The sequence below is a fragment of the Mus musculus genome, chromosome 8 (assembly GCF_000001635.26).
Source record: "Mus musculus strain C57BL/6J chromosome 8, GRCm38.p6 C57BL/6J".
NCBI classification, from domain to species: domain Eukaryota; kingdom Metazoa; phylum Chordata; class Mammalia; order Rodentia; family Muridae; genus Mus; species Mus musculus.
In genome coordinates, this window is record NC_000074.6 from 78,655,911 (window position 1) to 78,673,080 (window position 17,170).

Here is a 17,170-nt window from a genome sequence, read left to right on the forward strand (position 1 = left end):
CATTACAATCCCTCCCGTTGCAGCTGTGTGTCCACAGAGGAGGCCTGCAGGCCAAAATGCACTTTGGCAGCTAAGATCTTGCTTGCCTTGGCTCCAGAGGCCCAGGTCTTTGTAGTCTTGTCTCAGAAACTAATCCTTCGCTTCACTTCTTCCTGCTGCTTCCCAGGCCTGCTGCCTATGGATAAGGAATTCCATAGAGTTACTTAAGAAGTAGGGCACTTCTCCAGTTTCCTTACAGTGTTTTACATCTGTGAATGTTCAGAAGTTTAATGAAGTTTCCCTGGAAAACACAGCAAACACCCACACCCATCACGCTGTGAGCATTGATTGATTGGACCTCAGTTGTTCTTGTTCCTGTTGATCTGCCTGGGAAAGGCCAGGTCAGCAGCTAACTCTTCAGTACAGAAGAGTGAGTTCTCATAGCCAGAGAGAACGAGTAAATTCAGCTTGAAAGTAAAAAGAGAATCAAGCATGGTGGCGTATAGCTGTACTTCCAGCACTTAGGAGGAGGTGGGCACAGGACAACCAGGTGTTCAATGCCAGCCTTGGCTACATAGCAAGTTTGATCCCATATCCAAACAAACAAACAAAAAAGAGAGAAATTGTACGTTTTTTTCTTTTTTTCTTTTTGTGTTTGTTCTTTATCCACTGTGCAAGTCTGAATGTTAGGACCCTAAATTCAGCTTGTTCAGTTCGGCATTTTTATTTCCCTTCCCACTGGCCCTTCCTTTCCACGTCATCTTTAGCAAGGAGAGTCATCTTTGGGTCATATATGCTAGAAGTCAATATGAGAAAAGGAAAGTTGTCCCGAGAGAAGCAGACTGTGCATGCTGGCTTGGACAGATGACCAAACCAAACAGAGGGAAGTGAATGTGACCGCTGACTCGCACCTCTGACAGCCAAGGAATGAATTAGCAGCTGGAGTTGTGCAGACAGAGAAGGAGGAATTGTATGCCCCACTTATAAGTCATGTGACATCCATCTGGTGGAAGAGTAACAATTGCTTAATCACATCGTGGCTGATAAGGAGTCACAAAGAAATGTGTCCAGGTGTTCTAGGGATTCGACTGGGTCTACTAAGCTAGTTATCAGAGGGTAGCCTGTTGTTCTTCTCTCTTTGTGAAATATAGCTGTTGATTCAAAGCAATGCTAAGGCACAGAGATCTGCCAGCCTTTGCCTCCGGGGCACCTGTGGCCATTCCTGTTTGTTTACCTGTTGTCCCTGGCTGCTTTCCAGGTGCAACAGTCAAATGGAGCGATTCCAACAGGGAAGCATTAGATAATTATCTGGCCCAACCTGTGTTTAGAAAGTCTGTTCTCCCTCTAAATCCACTGACTAAATATCCACACCTACAGATTAGCCAGGGAGCTTGCCAAAAGGAAGATTAGGAAATAGTAGATCTGGGAGCCGGGCGTGGTGGCACACGCCTTTAATCCCAGCACTTGGGAGGCAGAGGCAGGTGACTTTGTGAGTTCGAGGCCAGCCTGGTCTACAGAGTGAGTTCCACGACAGCCAGGGCTACACAGAGAAACCCTGGCTCAAAAAAAAAAAAAAGATCTGGGGTATAGCCTACTGTTGCTGGTTCTAAGACCATATTTCAGTCTCTCAAGGGTCTAGATTTCAAAAGGACACTTAGCAGATTACTCCATTTAAAAATCAAAGGAAGAAATTGTGACTTGGACATCAGTTCCATTGGTCAAAATTGTACTTTATTGAGTGATTGTGCCCACGGATCAGTGTTCCCTTCAGAATGTAGAGAGGAATGTAATGTAATTTGTCATTACAACGTGGCTATCTGGTTATGCTTTCCTCGTGTGAGGAGGCTACTGGCCCTGTGACTGTACTTGAAGACGGCGATGGGAAAGCTTGCTAATGTGCTTAATTAACTCAACATTGACTAAGTTGCTGGGCACTTCCTCTGTTGGAAGACAGCACTGTCTTGTGGCTTAGTATATTTTTGGAGCAGAGACACTGCCCACCCCCATATTCTTCATGATCTTTGTAAGGCTGCTTAAATAGAATCTTCTCAGGAGAAAAGGCTAGTCTGCCCTGTACCCATTACAACAGAGCCAGGCTCCCTAGGAAAGCAGTATTCTTTCCTGCGCTGAAACCCTCAGCCATCGGCATCGCTCGCTGGACTTGCGGGTGATAACGACCCAAGCACTGTGTCAGCTGCTCTTTCTGCTGAGTGACCAGAGCCTCTGCCTCTAGCCCAGGAGTCTTAGCTCCTAAAGAGTTGTCTTCTTCCTCCCTCTCTCCCTCCTCTGCCCCCTTCCCTTCCTTCTCTGCTCCCTTCCTGGCCATTTCAATCCAGCAGTTTCCTCCTGGGCCTCCTTTAAGCTTCAGCCTGTACTCCGTTTGCATCTTTAACTTCTCTGTAGCAGGAGCCAACCAACGGTGTGCTGAGGACTCAGTCAATTGTGTTCACTGACTGGACGCAACGATCAGGCCCAGATAGCCACCTGTTGCGTCCCCACTGGAGGCCTCACATATTACTCACACTTGTCTTCTCCAAAGAAAATGAGCAGCTACATCTCAATAGGCAGGCAGCAGGAAGGCATTTGAAACCTCAAAGTTCTCCCTCTAAGGCTGTGCTGTGCCCATCTTGGCTGAGTAATTGGCTCTCTGGGCTTCTGTCTGGTCAAGAACCTCCTAGCTCAGAAAACTAAGACATTACCCTTCCTTCTTGTCACTGTCTCCCACACGAAGCTAATTGATCCAGTCATCCATCTTTAAGGACTTCTCCCATCTTCTGTCTCTGTCTCCATCGCTACAATCCCCTCCCCTTAGCTCACAGCAGCTTCTGCCTAGAGTATGGAGGGACCGGCCTCCAGGCTGGGCTCTTCCCTTCCATCTTCTGCTTCCATCTCTTCTCAGCTGTCAGCATACAGATTCCTGTCCCACACTCATGACTGCAGACTCTTTCCGTAATCTCCCATCTCTGATGCAAAGCCCAAACGCCGTGATGGATTGATCAGGAGACCGTTCTGTGTCTTTGGGTTTTTAATTTCATCATCCCTCCCAACTACACTGCCACTGCAGTTTGAATTTCAACAGGTTCTCCCCCCCTCCTCCTCCTCCTCTTCCTCCTCCTCTTCCTCCTCTTCCTCCTTTTCCTCCTCCCTCTCTTGCCTCCTCGACCCTCCCGAGTCGTTTCAGACCTCTCTGAGACTCTGGTTTTGTGTGCACCTCACATAATTACAGATGCTTATCTCTGGTCTCTGAAGACTCAGAAGGTAGGGATACGTTTGTGTCGTTTGCCACTATATACCTCAACATCTAACAGAGCTAGTGCTTCTCTCTCAGGCTGAGTGATAACCATGGTCATTGTTGTTTGATTAGGTGGTTTGTTGATGGGGGGTGGGGGGTAGAGTCTCATTTAGCCCAGGCTGGCCCCAGTATCTGAGTGCTGTGCTTACAGACACACACTTCCACAGAAGGCTATTTTGTCCTTAGAGAGCATCATTGAAATACTTTGTTGTTGATATTTGTGGTGCCATGCCCATCCTTGACTGCATATCCTGCCCATTTCATTTAAATGTAGATATCCTTGGAACTGCCTTTACTACCCTTTTAGCACTTAGTGCTTTGAACTTGTTGGCCAGACCACTAGTTACATACTGGCTTGCTGCAGCCCTGTTCCTGAAGGATGGACTTCCCCAGCCCTTTAACTCATCTTCACCTGTTAGCCACGACGTAAAAGGCAGAGAGCTGGAGAGATCATAACTGCTAACTTTAAAGTTAATTTTTACACAAATATACATTCAAGGCTCTAAGGAAAGGTATTGCAAAAGTTTAATTTTCAAAAAGTTGATAGCACGATTTCCTCACATGTATGGAATAAATAGGCTGGACTTTGGCTCACACAGATAATAAGGCATCACCAGATGGTAAATGGCTTCTGAGGCAATCATGGATATTTATATAGGCCACCAGAAAAACATACTGCATGCATTTCTATTACAGACAGAAATGGTTAGTTTTTATTACAGGTCAATAAAACAATAACCTTTTAGGGCCTTTTTTCTTTATAAGACAAATCATTTATGTACAATACGTGTGTGTCATAGTCAGGCTACCAACTGATATAAACAGGAGTCAAGGAAGCTAAGAGTGTTCAGGTAGCTGAGCCCTAGGGTTGGTCAGTGGGCTCCAGCCTCACACGACAAGGACAGCTGCTCCTTTTCTGTCTTATTCCCAAGGTTCAGGACATTTCTCTTCAGTGGGTCTGACTTTAGCATGTTGGTGAGAATATGTTTAGAAGAAGGCTCCAAACTGGCCCGGAAGGAAGAACTTTGAAACAGGGAGGACTTCGCGACACTAACAACAGCACTGCTTTGAACGCATTGCCAGAGGAAAGAGCTAAGAGGCCAGGATTCTAGTTAGCCACACCGGAGTCAGCTAAAAGGGCCCCCGAGGAAGGAAGGTGCTACAAGGGAAGGCAGACAGCAGTCACAGTGGTCTGAGGTTAGTTTAAGAAAGTGTTTCCCCCCTTACTGGACCTTTAGCCAGGCCCCTGACTGGGGAGAGCAAGTGCTATCTGCGTGGTTCCTTGGCCGAGACATGGCCACTCCGCTCCCGTGGCTTGTGGGGAGCTTGGCAGGTGCGGACTAGATCTACAGGGCCCAGGAGCCTGTGCAGAGCTGTCCTTTTCTGTTGTTATACAGAACTGTGGGGCCTGACCTCAGACACCAGTAACCGAGATCGCTATCGCTGTCATAGCAAAATCTCTTCATAAGTTTTTCTATGAAACATACCATGAGGCATTCAGTTCAGTTTTCTTTGCGTTTGTCTGAATGTCAGCATCAACCCTGACTATCTCTATCCTGCTGTCAGTAGACTGTGTTCACACAGTGACTCACTAAAGCAGCGTAAATGGATTTGGGGGAGTTTTTCAGGAGACAATGAAAGCCATCACGTCATGGCTTGAGTTCTTAGGTATTGCAGGCAGAAGGCTTTACTAGACACACAGGAGCTACAGGAGACTTTGATATGACCCCGACCCTTCAGAAGGGTCAGTGCCTTCTGCTGGAAGTGCTGTGACTTTCCACCGAGAGGAGCTACTTAGGAAAGAGAAAGGGAAAAAAGAGTTAAGACTTTTGTAAACCCTGTATCGATTTGACTTTCTAGCCTTCAGTGCTTATTGCTGGCACTGTTTAAATTTTGAGTACCCCTCCACCTTTAACACTGGTATTTGCAAAACCTGAGCTTTGTAGGGCTGTGAATTCCATCACACAGTGGCTCACCTTACAGTTCATTTCATGTCATTAAAAGGCACACTGAGTATAAGCTTCTCCCTGACTTAACCCTTAAACTAGAACTCCAAAGAAATGACTTACTATTTATTACAAAGATTTTCATTTTTAATTTAATTTATATATAATTTGGAAAGTAGAGGCCTACCACAGTGAACATGTGGAGGTCAGAGGACAGTGTCCAAAAAGTCTGTTGTCCCTTCCACCTTTCTGTGGGTTCTGGCCATTGAACTCCGGTCAGGAGGCCTGTATCATCAGATAGCAAACACCTTAACCATGAGCCACTGTGTGTGCCCCCAAACGATTGTATAATCATCATTCAAAAGTACAGGCTCTGAAGTTAAGGAGAGAGATGTCGCCCAATTCAACTACTGTGTTTAAGGTGGTCCTGAGCCACCATGTGGTTGCTGGGATTTGAACTCGGGACCTTCTGAAGAGCAATCAGTGCTCTTACCTACTGAGCCATCTCGACAGCCCAACAGTGGTATTTCTAAGTTAAAACTGTTTTGGCTTTAGCCAAATGCACTAGTGAGAACTTGCTTCATAGAAACCCATGGAATTGATAAACCACGACGCGTGTTGTAACCATGAGACTTTAAAAGTATGACCCTTGGTTAAAATGTTCTGCTTCCTCTTGCCGTCCTCTTGGGCTTGCATAATTAACTATATTCATTCTATTATTCAATAATAAGCCAAGTCTGTATAGGGATATTCACATGAGAATAATCTAAAAAAAAATCATTATAATCATTGTTCCTGTAGTATGTATTCACAGCTGTGCAGTCACTGCAAAGACTGGGGATGTCGTTGTAAATGCCAAGGGACTGTTGACCGGTGAAAAGGACAGCCCTGGGTCTCCTTCTGTCTGTCTGTCTGTCTGTCTGTCTGTCTGTCTCTGTCTCTCTCTGCCCCCTTTTTATGTCTCTATCTCTCTTTTTCTCCCTGTGTCTCTCTGTCTCAGTCCCTCTCTCTCACACATACTCAGATTCTAAAATTATAAGCTCTCAAGTAGAGTGCATTAATAAAAATATGAAATGCTTTTTCTTGTGTAAATCACAACGAAGCTCTGAGACATAAAGGAAGAACTAAGAGAGAGGCACCATCCTCTGCTGTTCTCCAGTGAACCCTGTCATGTTAACTCCCAACTCAAAAGCATACTTTTAAAGGAAGCTAAAAGCTTGCATCCTGCCTCATTGACAACAGCCTCAAACTGTTCCCTGTCATCGAGAAAACAAATCTTTTGCTCGTTTCTGCCTGGGGGAGGCAGAGGGACTGAGATGGTCCTGTGTGGCTGAATTAGATGAAAGACTTTCTTTCCACCATGGAGACACAGAGTCTAATCAAGTGAAATGAGTTTTGAGATCGCAGCTCATTTCCTCGGGGAGATCAGTTCACATTACAGAATCACGACATCTCATTCATCACAGACGACGTGGTCTTTGCTCAGGAGAGGACCCCAACTGGGACCGAACCACCTGTCTTCTCTCAAAAAGGGGCTCTTACCCAAGCTAGACTGGAAGCCTTGAAGGAGAAGCCCTGCCGTCCACCAGCTTCCACCATGTGGGACATTTCCACAGGGAAGAAAATTTAGGTTTTAAACAGGGGAAAGCTAAGTTTAAGGCGCGTTGGGTGGTTGTAGTTTTAACATTGCCTTATATAAATAATCATTAAGGGGACGTTAATGTGATGTAGGGAGCCATCTTTTCCTCCTCGTTTTGTTAAACAGGACTGAGATGGCTAGCATTGCCATCAAAGCTGGGAAAGAAGAATTCTTTCTGGGCCAACAAATGATCACCACCTCTCTCTCTTGTTCCTTTCAGGGCATTGTTGTGACTCCGGTGCTCCTGCTGCTTTTCGTGAGTATTTCCATATTGCCTTCCTTACCTTCTGTTGATGTATTGTATGAAATACCATCCATGGGCCTAGAAATATGACTCAGTGGTAGATGGCTTTCCCAGCATTCCCAAGGCCCTGCGTTTGCACCCTAGTGCCATGACTCCCTAAAGCCTTCCTCAAGCCTTCAAGGTCAGTCCTTACAATAACACTTAAACCTGGATTCCTCTGTGCAACCTGGTGTCATATTCTGAGACCCCCTCTCCCAGCAGAACCCAGAGTATTAACCCTGAGGCACAGAAGAACTGCACAGCATCTGGTCCTAGTGATTAGACCACCAACTCCTGGATAAACCACTAAGTTATCATAAACCAGTGACCTATGGCAAGGATTACATGTGTACTGTTCATCTTTTTTTTTTTTTTTCCTTAGTAAATTAATAGTGACTAGCATTGGATGCCTTTTTGAGAAAAAGAACCTTGTACTAGGAGAGGTGGGACAGCTGAGATAGCAAAGGTGGTACTTACTGCAACTTGCTCTTTGATCTTGGGAATTCTACCACAGCATTTCTATTTGTAAAATTTAAAACAAACCCCAAATGCAGCCCATCCCCCGAGGACAGTAGCATGTGCTGTGAGGGGGCAAAGCCAAAACTCTAAGTAGATACAGGCCACCGGGTAACTCAACCAAAGTTGTTCTGAAAACAAGAAATGCTAATTAACTGTCTTATTTCCTTTGGCACTAAGCATATGAGAAATTAGATGAAAGATTATAATAGAAATTAATGTTATCTCATGCTGAGCAAAGCATATGTAATCATAAATGATACCTAAAATATTTTATGAACTGTGCGGTTCTTCCACACACACACATACACATCTTCCAAATATAAATCACTCCACTTATCATGGAAATGGAGTGGGGATGCGTGTCTGGGAATGAAATGAAGTCGTTTGACTAGCACTATTTGTCAGTGAATTAAAACTATGGGGAAAATTTATTTAATTATAGTATAATTACCCAAGTTGGAATTCAATTAGAGTAATAGAGTGAGGGACTTCATTTCTTACCAGCTGTGTAGGAAGGAGAAGGGGCTAGATATACTATCAAACAGTTGGGTTCTGCATCTTTCATGAAAACCATTATCTTCAAGTAATAAGCCACAGCCTCACCTTGCCTGAAATGCCAGCTCTATCTGCCAAGGTCAGAAGAGTCATCAGATCACTCCCCTCAGCAGAACAAACCTTATGCATTTGGGCTCCTGCAGTTGTGCAATGTGCATCGAGTCCAATTATTTGCATTCCTTCAGAAGAAACGACTTGCTGTGTGCCTACCTGCACATTAGATGTGAGGAGCTGGAATTATCCATTAGTAGTTTTGACCAAGATTTGGCATACCAGAAACAGCCCTCAGTGGATTTAAAAAAAAAAAAAATGCAGGCAAATCTGAGAGTCACAAGGCAGGGAGAGAGCCCAGCACCTAGCACACACACAGTAATAGGCTACATAGCCTGGGTCTTGTACATTACGAAATACAGATACCTTGTTCATGTGACTTACTTAAGAAGAGCAGTGGAGGTGGGAAAATACCTTAGTGATAAAGCACTTGCCAGGAAGCCAGCATGGGGACCTCAGCTTGAGCCCGAGAACCCACATAAAATGCCAAGTGTGAAGGCACAGGCTCGTAATCCTGGTGCCAGGAACGGAAATCCCAGGGCTCACGGGCTGCCCAGCCCTGCCAAAGCAGGAGCTTCAGGATAATAAAAGAAAAACAAGAACAAATAGAAAAGACCTTTGGCCTCGAAGTGCGCATGCGTGCACACACTGTGGGGACACTTTCAGCCATGACTAGGTGGCTGAGATCTGGAATGCGTGGTACTCTATTCTGATTAAAGACCCACAGGAGAGCTTACCTTACCCTTCTTTCCATCTGCGCGTCATCACTAGGCATTTTCCCAGCTGATGAGTGTCTCAGCATCACATTACTGCAAGCTTGCTGCCACTTACAACTGTGAGCTTGTGAACTTCAGTTGCTCCGACAGCTTAAAGTAGTGAGACTCTAAGGCTAGCGAAAGGTGCTCTGAAAGCCCGGAAGCTTGGGGCTTCCCTTCCAAGCAGTGGGCTCTCCCCGCTGGTCCAACGGTGCCATCCTGCCTCAGTAGCTGCTTCTGTGTTACTTGACTTTTAGCTCACGTTGGTAGAGTCCTTCTGCCTGTTGGGATGTTGTAAGTTTTGCACTGAGAATTTGTAAAACACTTGGGTTCTGGGTCCTATTGACTGAGCTGGACAAATAATTGAGATACTTAAAATTCAAACACATCCCATAAAAGCCGTATATTCTTTCTCTACATCCTAATATGGGTTGAGTTGTCATTGTTCTCAAGAAGATATGTTAAGTCCTAGCTTCCAGCACACCTCAAAGTGGCCTTATTTGAAATCAGTAATGGCAAATGTAATTGGTTCAGATAAGGCCATACTGGAAGAGGGTGGGGTCTTGAATCCAATGTGATTAGTGTCTCCATAAAACAGAGACGGAGAGACACGGGTGAACCCCCATGAGACAATGGAGGCAGAGATTAGAATGTAGCATCTACCAGTCAAGGAATACCAAGGACTACTACCAAGGATCTAGAAGACAGAGGATGTCTGTGGACACATTTCTAGGGAAACATGGCTGCACTTGGTTTCAGACCCACAGCCTCCAGACTGTGAAGTGGTCTTTTCAATGGTTTAAGCCTGTCCAGCTTGTGAACTGCTACAGAGCTCCACAGACTAAAATGAGCCCTGGAAATTCCCTTTGCATACTTTAAAGCTGGGAATTGCTTGTTACTCCAGCATGGCTACTAAGGAGTGTGGGCTTTGTGGGTGAAATCTCAGCTCCCTGCACTGCACTCCTCTGTCTTCCTCCAGCTGAAGTCTGTTCTCTGATGCATATTCCAGTGTCACACCTTTTCTGCCATAGAGCCTTGCAGCAAAGTCAAGTATTGTCCTTCAGCCTGTCCCTTGTCCTGGCCGAGTCCCTGTCCTCTGCGCTGGGGCTCCTCACTGATGTTCTCAGACATGTGGTTGAAATCCTAGACCCCAAGCCCAGCAAGCTTACCTTCCCTGCACCTCAGCCAACTACCCTGGGAAGGCAGAGCCTTCATAATCAAGTTTGCCAACCTCCCGTCTGACCAGAAGTTCCCTACATGCATGGTATATGCCCGACTCCAGAATCCTTCAAGCTCACTGAAATGGCTAGTCTTTCTGAGCTGGTCACTTTCAGTGTCTTCCTGTGTCCACCCTGTCTTTATCCCTACACACTCAGGTCCCATCTCCTTTAGCCCCTGCTCTCTGGCCGTGATTCCTTCGTTACCGACCACATCATAGTCTTGTTCAACACTCTTACTGCCCGCATTCACCCACACATCACCAGTGTAGTAGAACCCTGTAGGCTTATCCCCAACTAGCTTACAAATAAATAAGACTCCGACTATGGTTACTTATTTACTTGGCTTTCACAATTGCTGGGGGTCACCCCTAGTCTAGTCTTCTAACTGCTGCCTGCACCTCCCCAGCAGTGTACCCCAGATGCTCGCTGTTTATCCTGGCCACGTGCTCACCGCCCATCTCCTCTCATGGAGGCTTCCTCTCTTCTTTCTTCTTCCTCCATCTCCCCCTGGTCTCCCCTTCTCCAACCAGGTCACTCCAAACCCACCTACCTGTAATCCCTCCAGGAATTGGCTATAGCCAATTTTTATTTATCCAATAGTTTAAAATCAAGGACTAAGGTTTGCACAACAAAAGCCTGTAAGCATGAGAATTCAGTTTTAGGTCTAGCTAGACCTTCTGGTACAGAATTTAGCATTACAAAACATAGCAACAGATCAAACCTCACACACCAGTCCTACTGACACCAAGCTCTGCACCTTTTTGCCCATGTACCTGAACATGCTGAGCCATCTTCAGTGTGATAACTGCTCCTACGTGAAATCATGACAACCTACTGTCAGCCTGACAGTTCTCTGATCTCCCCTGCCACAGCCCTCTTCAATTCTGGAGAATCATTTCTCATTTTTTTCTTATCTTTAATGCCTCTCTTCATATCAACTAATGCAGAAAGGAAATCAGATGAGAAACAGGAATTTTACCAGACCCTGCATGTCTGCGTCTGCGTCTGCCACCAGAGTCCTTTTATTTCTGCTGCTTTTGTGGATGAAATGACTTTACTCCCACATAAGTCCAGTTCTCCCCTTGTCTATGTAATGACATAGTCTATGCACATTTCCTCTCTGCTTAGATAGTATCAAAATTTCTCTTATATAATTAATTTCTACTAATATATTCTATCATATATATACATATACATATATATATATACGTTAAAGTTAAACTCCACCTTGTCCCACTTGCACTCTGTCTTGTATTTACTTAATAAAACGATATTTAAATCTCATTATAATGCAAATTGAATTCTTATATGCCAGGAACTGTCTTCCTGCATGGATAGAGCAGCAAACAGAACAGATGTCTCCTTACTATCACAGTGGTTATGTCATAGTGGAAAGAAACAACTAAGGAGAAATGATGTGAGTGTGACAGAGAAGAGAACAAGGGGACTGAGAACTGGCAGAGAGGAGTGGGAGGAGCTTGCTGCTCTCGTTGGGCAATAAACTCAGACTTACTGAACAGGAGCTAGAGAACCGAGTGTTCTGGTGTCACCCATATAGCCAGAACCAAATCATGTAAAACCAAAGACACGGAGGTTCGACTTGAAAGGAACAGGAAATAACTGTATGCATTTTGGTAAATGTTCAGATGTTTGTTTGTTTGTTTGTCTGTTCTTTCCATTATTTCTAGACAGGGTCTCCCTGGGTAGCCCAGGCTAGCCTTGAACTCTTGACCCTCCTTCCTAGGTCCCCTGAGTGTTAGGTGAGCACCACCACCATTGGCGTCCTGGTTCTGGTCACTGGGTTGAGAATATCTGGGTTATAAAAGGATGATGGTGGGGACTGGATGACCATTGTAAAGCTACTGAGTTTCATAGCAAGACAGATTATTAGTTTAGACCAAAGAAGTTGAAAGTCTGGTGGGAAGTAGTTGAGATAATAAAACTTTTTCACAATAAAACTGAAAGGGAGGAAAAGGTCAGAGGGAGCACCAAGCCCAAGCCTCTGCAGTGATGGAGTTACGGCGTATAATACAAGGAAGAGAGTGGCATTCAGCGCGCAGAAGGAACTCACAGAGACTCCAGGATTGCACATTTAGATTGAGCTGCCTTCAAGACATCCAAGCAGAGACACAGATAACTGACTGTGTGAGTCTGTAATTCAGGGCCCAGTCCTAATCCACTGCATTCCCACTGGTGCCGTCCAGATCACAAATACTCACTGGCAAGAGCTCAGCATCAAGGGAATTTCCAGTTTCACTGAGGGAAACATGACAGAGGAGGAACGGGAATCACTAAGTCAGGGTGTGGGATAGTGTAGAGTTAGGCCATCCATGAAGAAGACCAAGGATTGCCGTTGTGCCTGGGAGGAAGCAAGAGATTCTGACGCCTGCGATGTAGCTGACAATGGGTTCCAGAAGATGTATGGTATGGGGTCAGTTAAAATGACCTGGCCATTGGTTTAAGAAGATGGCTGTGATTGGGGGCCTTAACAAAGATATTTGCACAGAATTATATAATCAAACCGTGGTTGGAATGTGCTTAGGAAAGAATGAAAGAAGAAACATTAAGATTAATTGATAACATTGGGGTTAATTTTAAAGTAAAGGATACAGAAACATTAACAAAGTTAATAAAGGATCAAGAGGGTTTTTTTTTAAGTTGAAAAAATTTGTTCCCTATTTGTATTAAGATGAGCAATTTAGTCATAGAAGGGAAACTTGATTCATAACTTAAATGAAGACTCATTGGACTTGCTCTTTGAATAGAGGAACAAGAGCCCTTGTGCACAGAGGGTGCACACAGCCTCCTAGTCAGAGAACCCATCTGTAATGATGAGCCCTGGCATCTGAACAGAGATGCAAAAAAAAGCAGCTGGTTAGACTCCAGAGTTTTCTAACCGTTTATGTTTCTAGAGAAGTAGAAAGTCAGGCTGGTGGTGGAGAGTAGGAAAAGCAAGGAGACGCTAGGGTGCACAGGAGTCAGGAGGTCGGAGGTCATTCTGTACTGATATGCAGTGGCAGCGGGTGGACCCCACCACCGGGCCATCCTTACCCTCCATGCTTGCTGCTGACCTCACATAGCTTCTTTCCCTTAGGTGCCTCCCTTCTTTAGCCTCATCAGGTCTCCAGCCAAATGGCATCCTGAGAGAGAGAGATTCCCAACTATTTCATATAAAGTAATACATTTCCTCTTTCACTTTTGTACTACTATGCTTAATTGTTTTGAATTGTGACTCTCTAGAGAAACAAAACCAACCAAAGACATCTCTACTTTTCTCCATTGCTATCTCTATTTAGAGAAAATTAGTGTGTGTGTGTGTGTGTGTGTGTGTGTGTGTGTGTGTGTGTGTACATCTTCATGAGGAAGGTTCCTTTGAGAGCTGGCTCCTGGCTGTGGATGTCTAGATGAGTTCTGAAGAAGCTAGTAACATGCTTCACTCTGAGTCTAAAGCTTTCAGACCATGAGAGCCAACTTTCAACCATATCTCAAATCACAAGTTCTGAGAACTAGAGTTGTAGGTGCTGGGATTCTTAGAGACCAGAGGCACAAGATCTAGGGACCCTGTTTCCAAGAACAGAGGACATGTGTCCTGGCTTAGGGGTATTTCTAGTGAGGGTGACGTGTTTCCTGATCTACATCACTGTCCGTTTTGTTGATACAGGAATAGGAGGGTATTCTTGAGAGTGACAGTGGCTTTCTTGGTTCTTGGTGAGCTTGCCTTGGAGGGGGGCTAGTGTTCCAGGAAACTTACAAGCCACCACCAAGACCCCCCAGAGCCAGAGGCTTCGGGGATCTTCTCTTGTGAACTTGAAGAATGAAATACATGGACCACATGGGATGAGCTTTTGTTTTGTTTTTGTTCTTTTAGTTTTTCAAGACAGGGTTTCTCTGTGTAGCCCAGGCTGTCCTGGAACTCACCCTGTAGACCAGGCTGGCCTCGAACTCAGAAATCCGCCTGCCTCTGCCTCCCATGTGCTGGGATTAAAGGCGTGCGCCACCACCAGTGCCCGGCCAGGGATGAGCTTTTGAGAGTTTATTATAGTTCTTAGATGAAGGCTTAAGGGGCCATGTGTGTAGGGTGGAGTGGGTGGGGGGAAGCACAGACCTCCCACAGAGCAGGAGGGCTGAGCTTGTCAGTCCAGTTGGCCATACTCAGAGTCTGTGCTGTCTAGGAACTTCCCTTGTGGAACAATGTTGTAAGTGGTGGGTGTCCCGTGGGTTTAACTTCTACCCAGCCAGGGGTCTGCGTGCCTTGTTCACGACCTTATCTCCAGTGCCTAGTGCTTCTAAATTCTCGTTGAAAGCAGAGGTGTGGTGGTGGGCAGTGGATTAGTCAGTGAGGGGCTCAAGTGAAGGTCGAGGATCTGGAAGGCAGCACAGCTTCACAGCCTGCCCCAGACGGCCCTCCCTACCTTTCATTTGCTAGGAAAATAAATTACACTTTTTTCAGTATTAAATAAACTATCCATTATTTTACTCGATGTGTGAGGATTTAACTGTACACTGTGAATATTTGAAAGATCAATCAGACATTGATCCTTGCCTCACAGAGCTTATGGTTTAAAAGCAAAAAAATAGGAAGCATGCATAGATAATTAGAAGTCAGGGCAGAAAAATTAGTATCACACATAGTATCACACATATTTTAAAAATTGGCTTAAACAGGAAGCATTTCACCAGAGGTAGGCTTTTACATGAATTTTATACCAAAAAGAAAACTTCATTTGAGAAAGTATCTTAGGGTTTTACTGCTGTGAACAGATACCATGACCACGGCAACTCTTATAAAGGATAACATTTAATTGGGGCTGGCTTACAGGTTCAGAGGTTCAGTCCATTATCATCAATGTGGGAGCATGGCCGCATCCAGGCAGGCATGGTGCAGGAGGAGCTGAGAGTTCTACATCTTCATCTGAAGGCTGCTAGTGGAAGACTGCCCTTCAGGCAGCTAGGATAAGGGTCTTAAGCCCACACCTACAGTGACACACCTACTTCAACAGGTCCACACCTCCTAATAGTGCCACTCCCTGGGCCAAACATATACAAACCATCACAGAAGGTATCCAGAAACTTCCATTGTTCCTCAGGGACTCATCTGCTTATGTCAGGTCTTTTTTAGTGCACAGTGAGACTGTCTGTGTCCAGCATCACTGTAATGTGCCCGTCTTTACCCCCTTTGAGGTGGTTGTTACTAATGCTGTTAAGTAACCATTGTGGTGTTTATTATTCGGCAGCATATGATAGACAAGATTGAAAGAGAGCACTTTCAAACTTGAAACCCCATGTTGCATGGTATCCGTGTAGTGGATACTACAGGGAAATTAATGCCATCAATAAGTGGGACCTCTGCCCCACTTACTACATCAACCCATTTCATAGGACTTGGTTTCTCAGCAGTCTGGCCTTCATCAAGTTGATGATGGATATTTATAAGTCCCTGTGGTAATGGAACACTTACATGCTCTGACATATGCATGCATACCAGCCTATTTCCAACTACCAATCTATGTGTTATTGATCTGACTGTCTCTATTGTTAGATTCCCTTTCAACAGTGTTTAAACCCAGCATGGGCCTTCTTTCTCATATCACCACTTAGGTCAGCTTGTTTTTCCAAGTGTTTTGGTGACTTTCCTTTATGCTATGTTGTTGTGGGCTGACCAGCAGCTCGGGAGGAACGGTACAACTGAGATGGCAGCTCGAGCTGAAAGAGAGGAACTAGACGGATGGAAGAAAGAACGGAGCCAGGTCAAGCAGACTCTGATCAAAGCTCAATTTTACTATTCCAACACGCAGTTATGAAGGAGGTGAAGGTGGGGAGGCGATTCCCACCAAATAATCCTGGGATCCAGTAGCAGGGTGACCACGTGTATGGCTCCGGAACAGCAAAGCGGCAGGCTCCAGCAGTGGGCGTGGCAGAACAATTGAGCAGCAAGCTCCATCCCGATGTAAACAGTGGAACCTTTAAGGCTGAGGGAGGGGAGGCTACACTATGTATGACAAGCCCTGGCAGAAGCATGTAAGGAAAGGGGTGGGGGTTCTTTTACCTCACAGTTCAGGGATATAGTTTGTTACGTTCAGGAGCTTGCAGAGGAAGACGAAGACCTGCACTTAGCTGCTTTCTCCTGTTCATAGTCTGTGGAGAGAGGGCTTCCACACTACCCTACCATCACCAAACCCCCTCCCAGTCTTCAACCTCAGTTAACCTAATCTAGATGATCCCTCACAGACTTGCCTGCAGCCTTGTCTCTTCAGGGGTTCTAGGTTGTATCAGGTTAACAGTCTGTATTCATTTTACACCATGGTAGTGGGGAAGGCAGAGCGATGTTTACTGAGTAGCAGTCACTACAGGGTCTTTGTTAATGTGGCCAACAGTACTATCTTTAGATGCGAAAACCGGTCCCAAAATGTTTCAGAATTTGACCAGACTGTTAAAGAAGACAGGGTAGGGTGTGTTCCGCCTCAGTCAAACGTTCTTCTGGTTATACCTAGGAAACTTGAGTCTTTAGGGACAGTTTTAAATCCAGTTTTCAGCACTCAGTTACTATTTCCTGAACATGTACAGTTTCCATAAGATGCAGAAAGCATAATTACTGCCGTGAAGGAGCTGAACACTTACATGGGTAAACAGAAGTCACGAATATGAAAGAAGTTTAGAGAAATAGTTAATTACCCATCTCTATGATTCCAACTCGATTTAATAGGAGACCATTGCAAGGAGGAGTCCTCGTTGGAGCAGCCTGACTCTTCAGCCATCGTTCATGTCCTACTAACTGGCTGCCTGTGGTAGAAGTTTCCACTCTCCATCCTGTCACTAGAAACAAATAGTTTATGCTGCTGTCTTAGTCAGTGCTACCATTGCTGTGATGAAACACTGTGGACCAAAAGCCACTTGGGAGGAAAAGACTTACTTCACTTCTAGGTAACTGTCC

At 45.2% G+C, this 17,170-nt stretch overlaps 1 protein-coding gene across 12 annotated transcripts in view; it reads left to right on the forward strand.

The window, feature by feature from the left end:
- Slc10a7 (solute carrier family 10 (sodium/bile acid cotransporter family), member 7) overlaps positions 1 to 17,170 on the forward strand; it is a 224,690-nt gene that overhangs the window by 146,588 nt on the left and 60,932 nt on the right. For all 12 annotated transcript variants that reach the window (XR_878921.2, XR_003947353.1, XR_387783.2 and 9 more), the window contains one exon: positions 7,077 to 7,112. Coding sequence is in view for 7 of the 12 variants with exons in the window: in XM_006531488.2 (XP_006531551.1) it covers positions 7,077 to 7,112 (36 nt within the window). In the remaining 5 variants the exon portion in view is untranslated. The remainder of the gene's footprint in view (positions 1 to 7,076; positions 7,113 to 17,170) is intronic.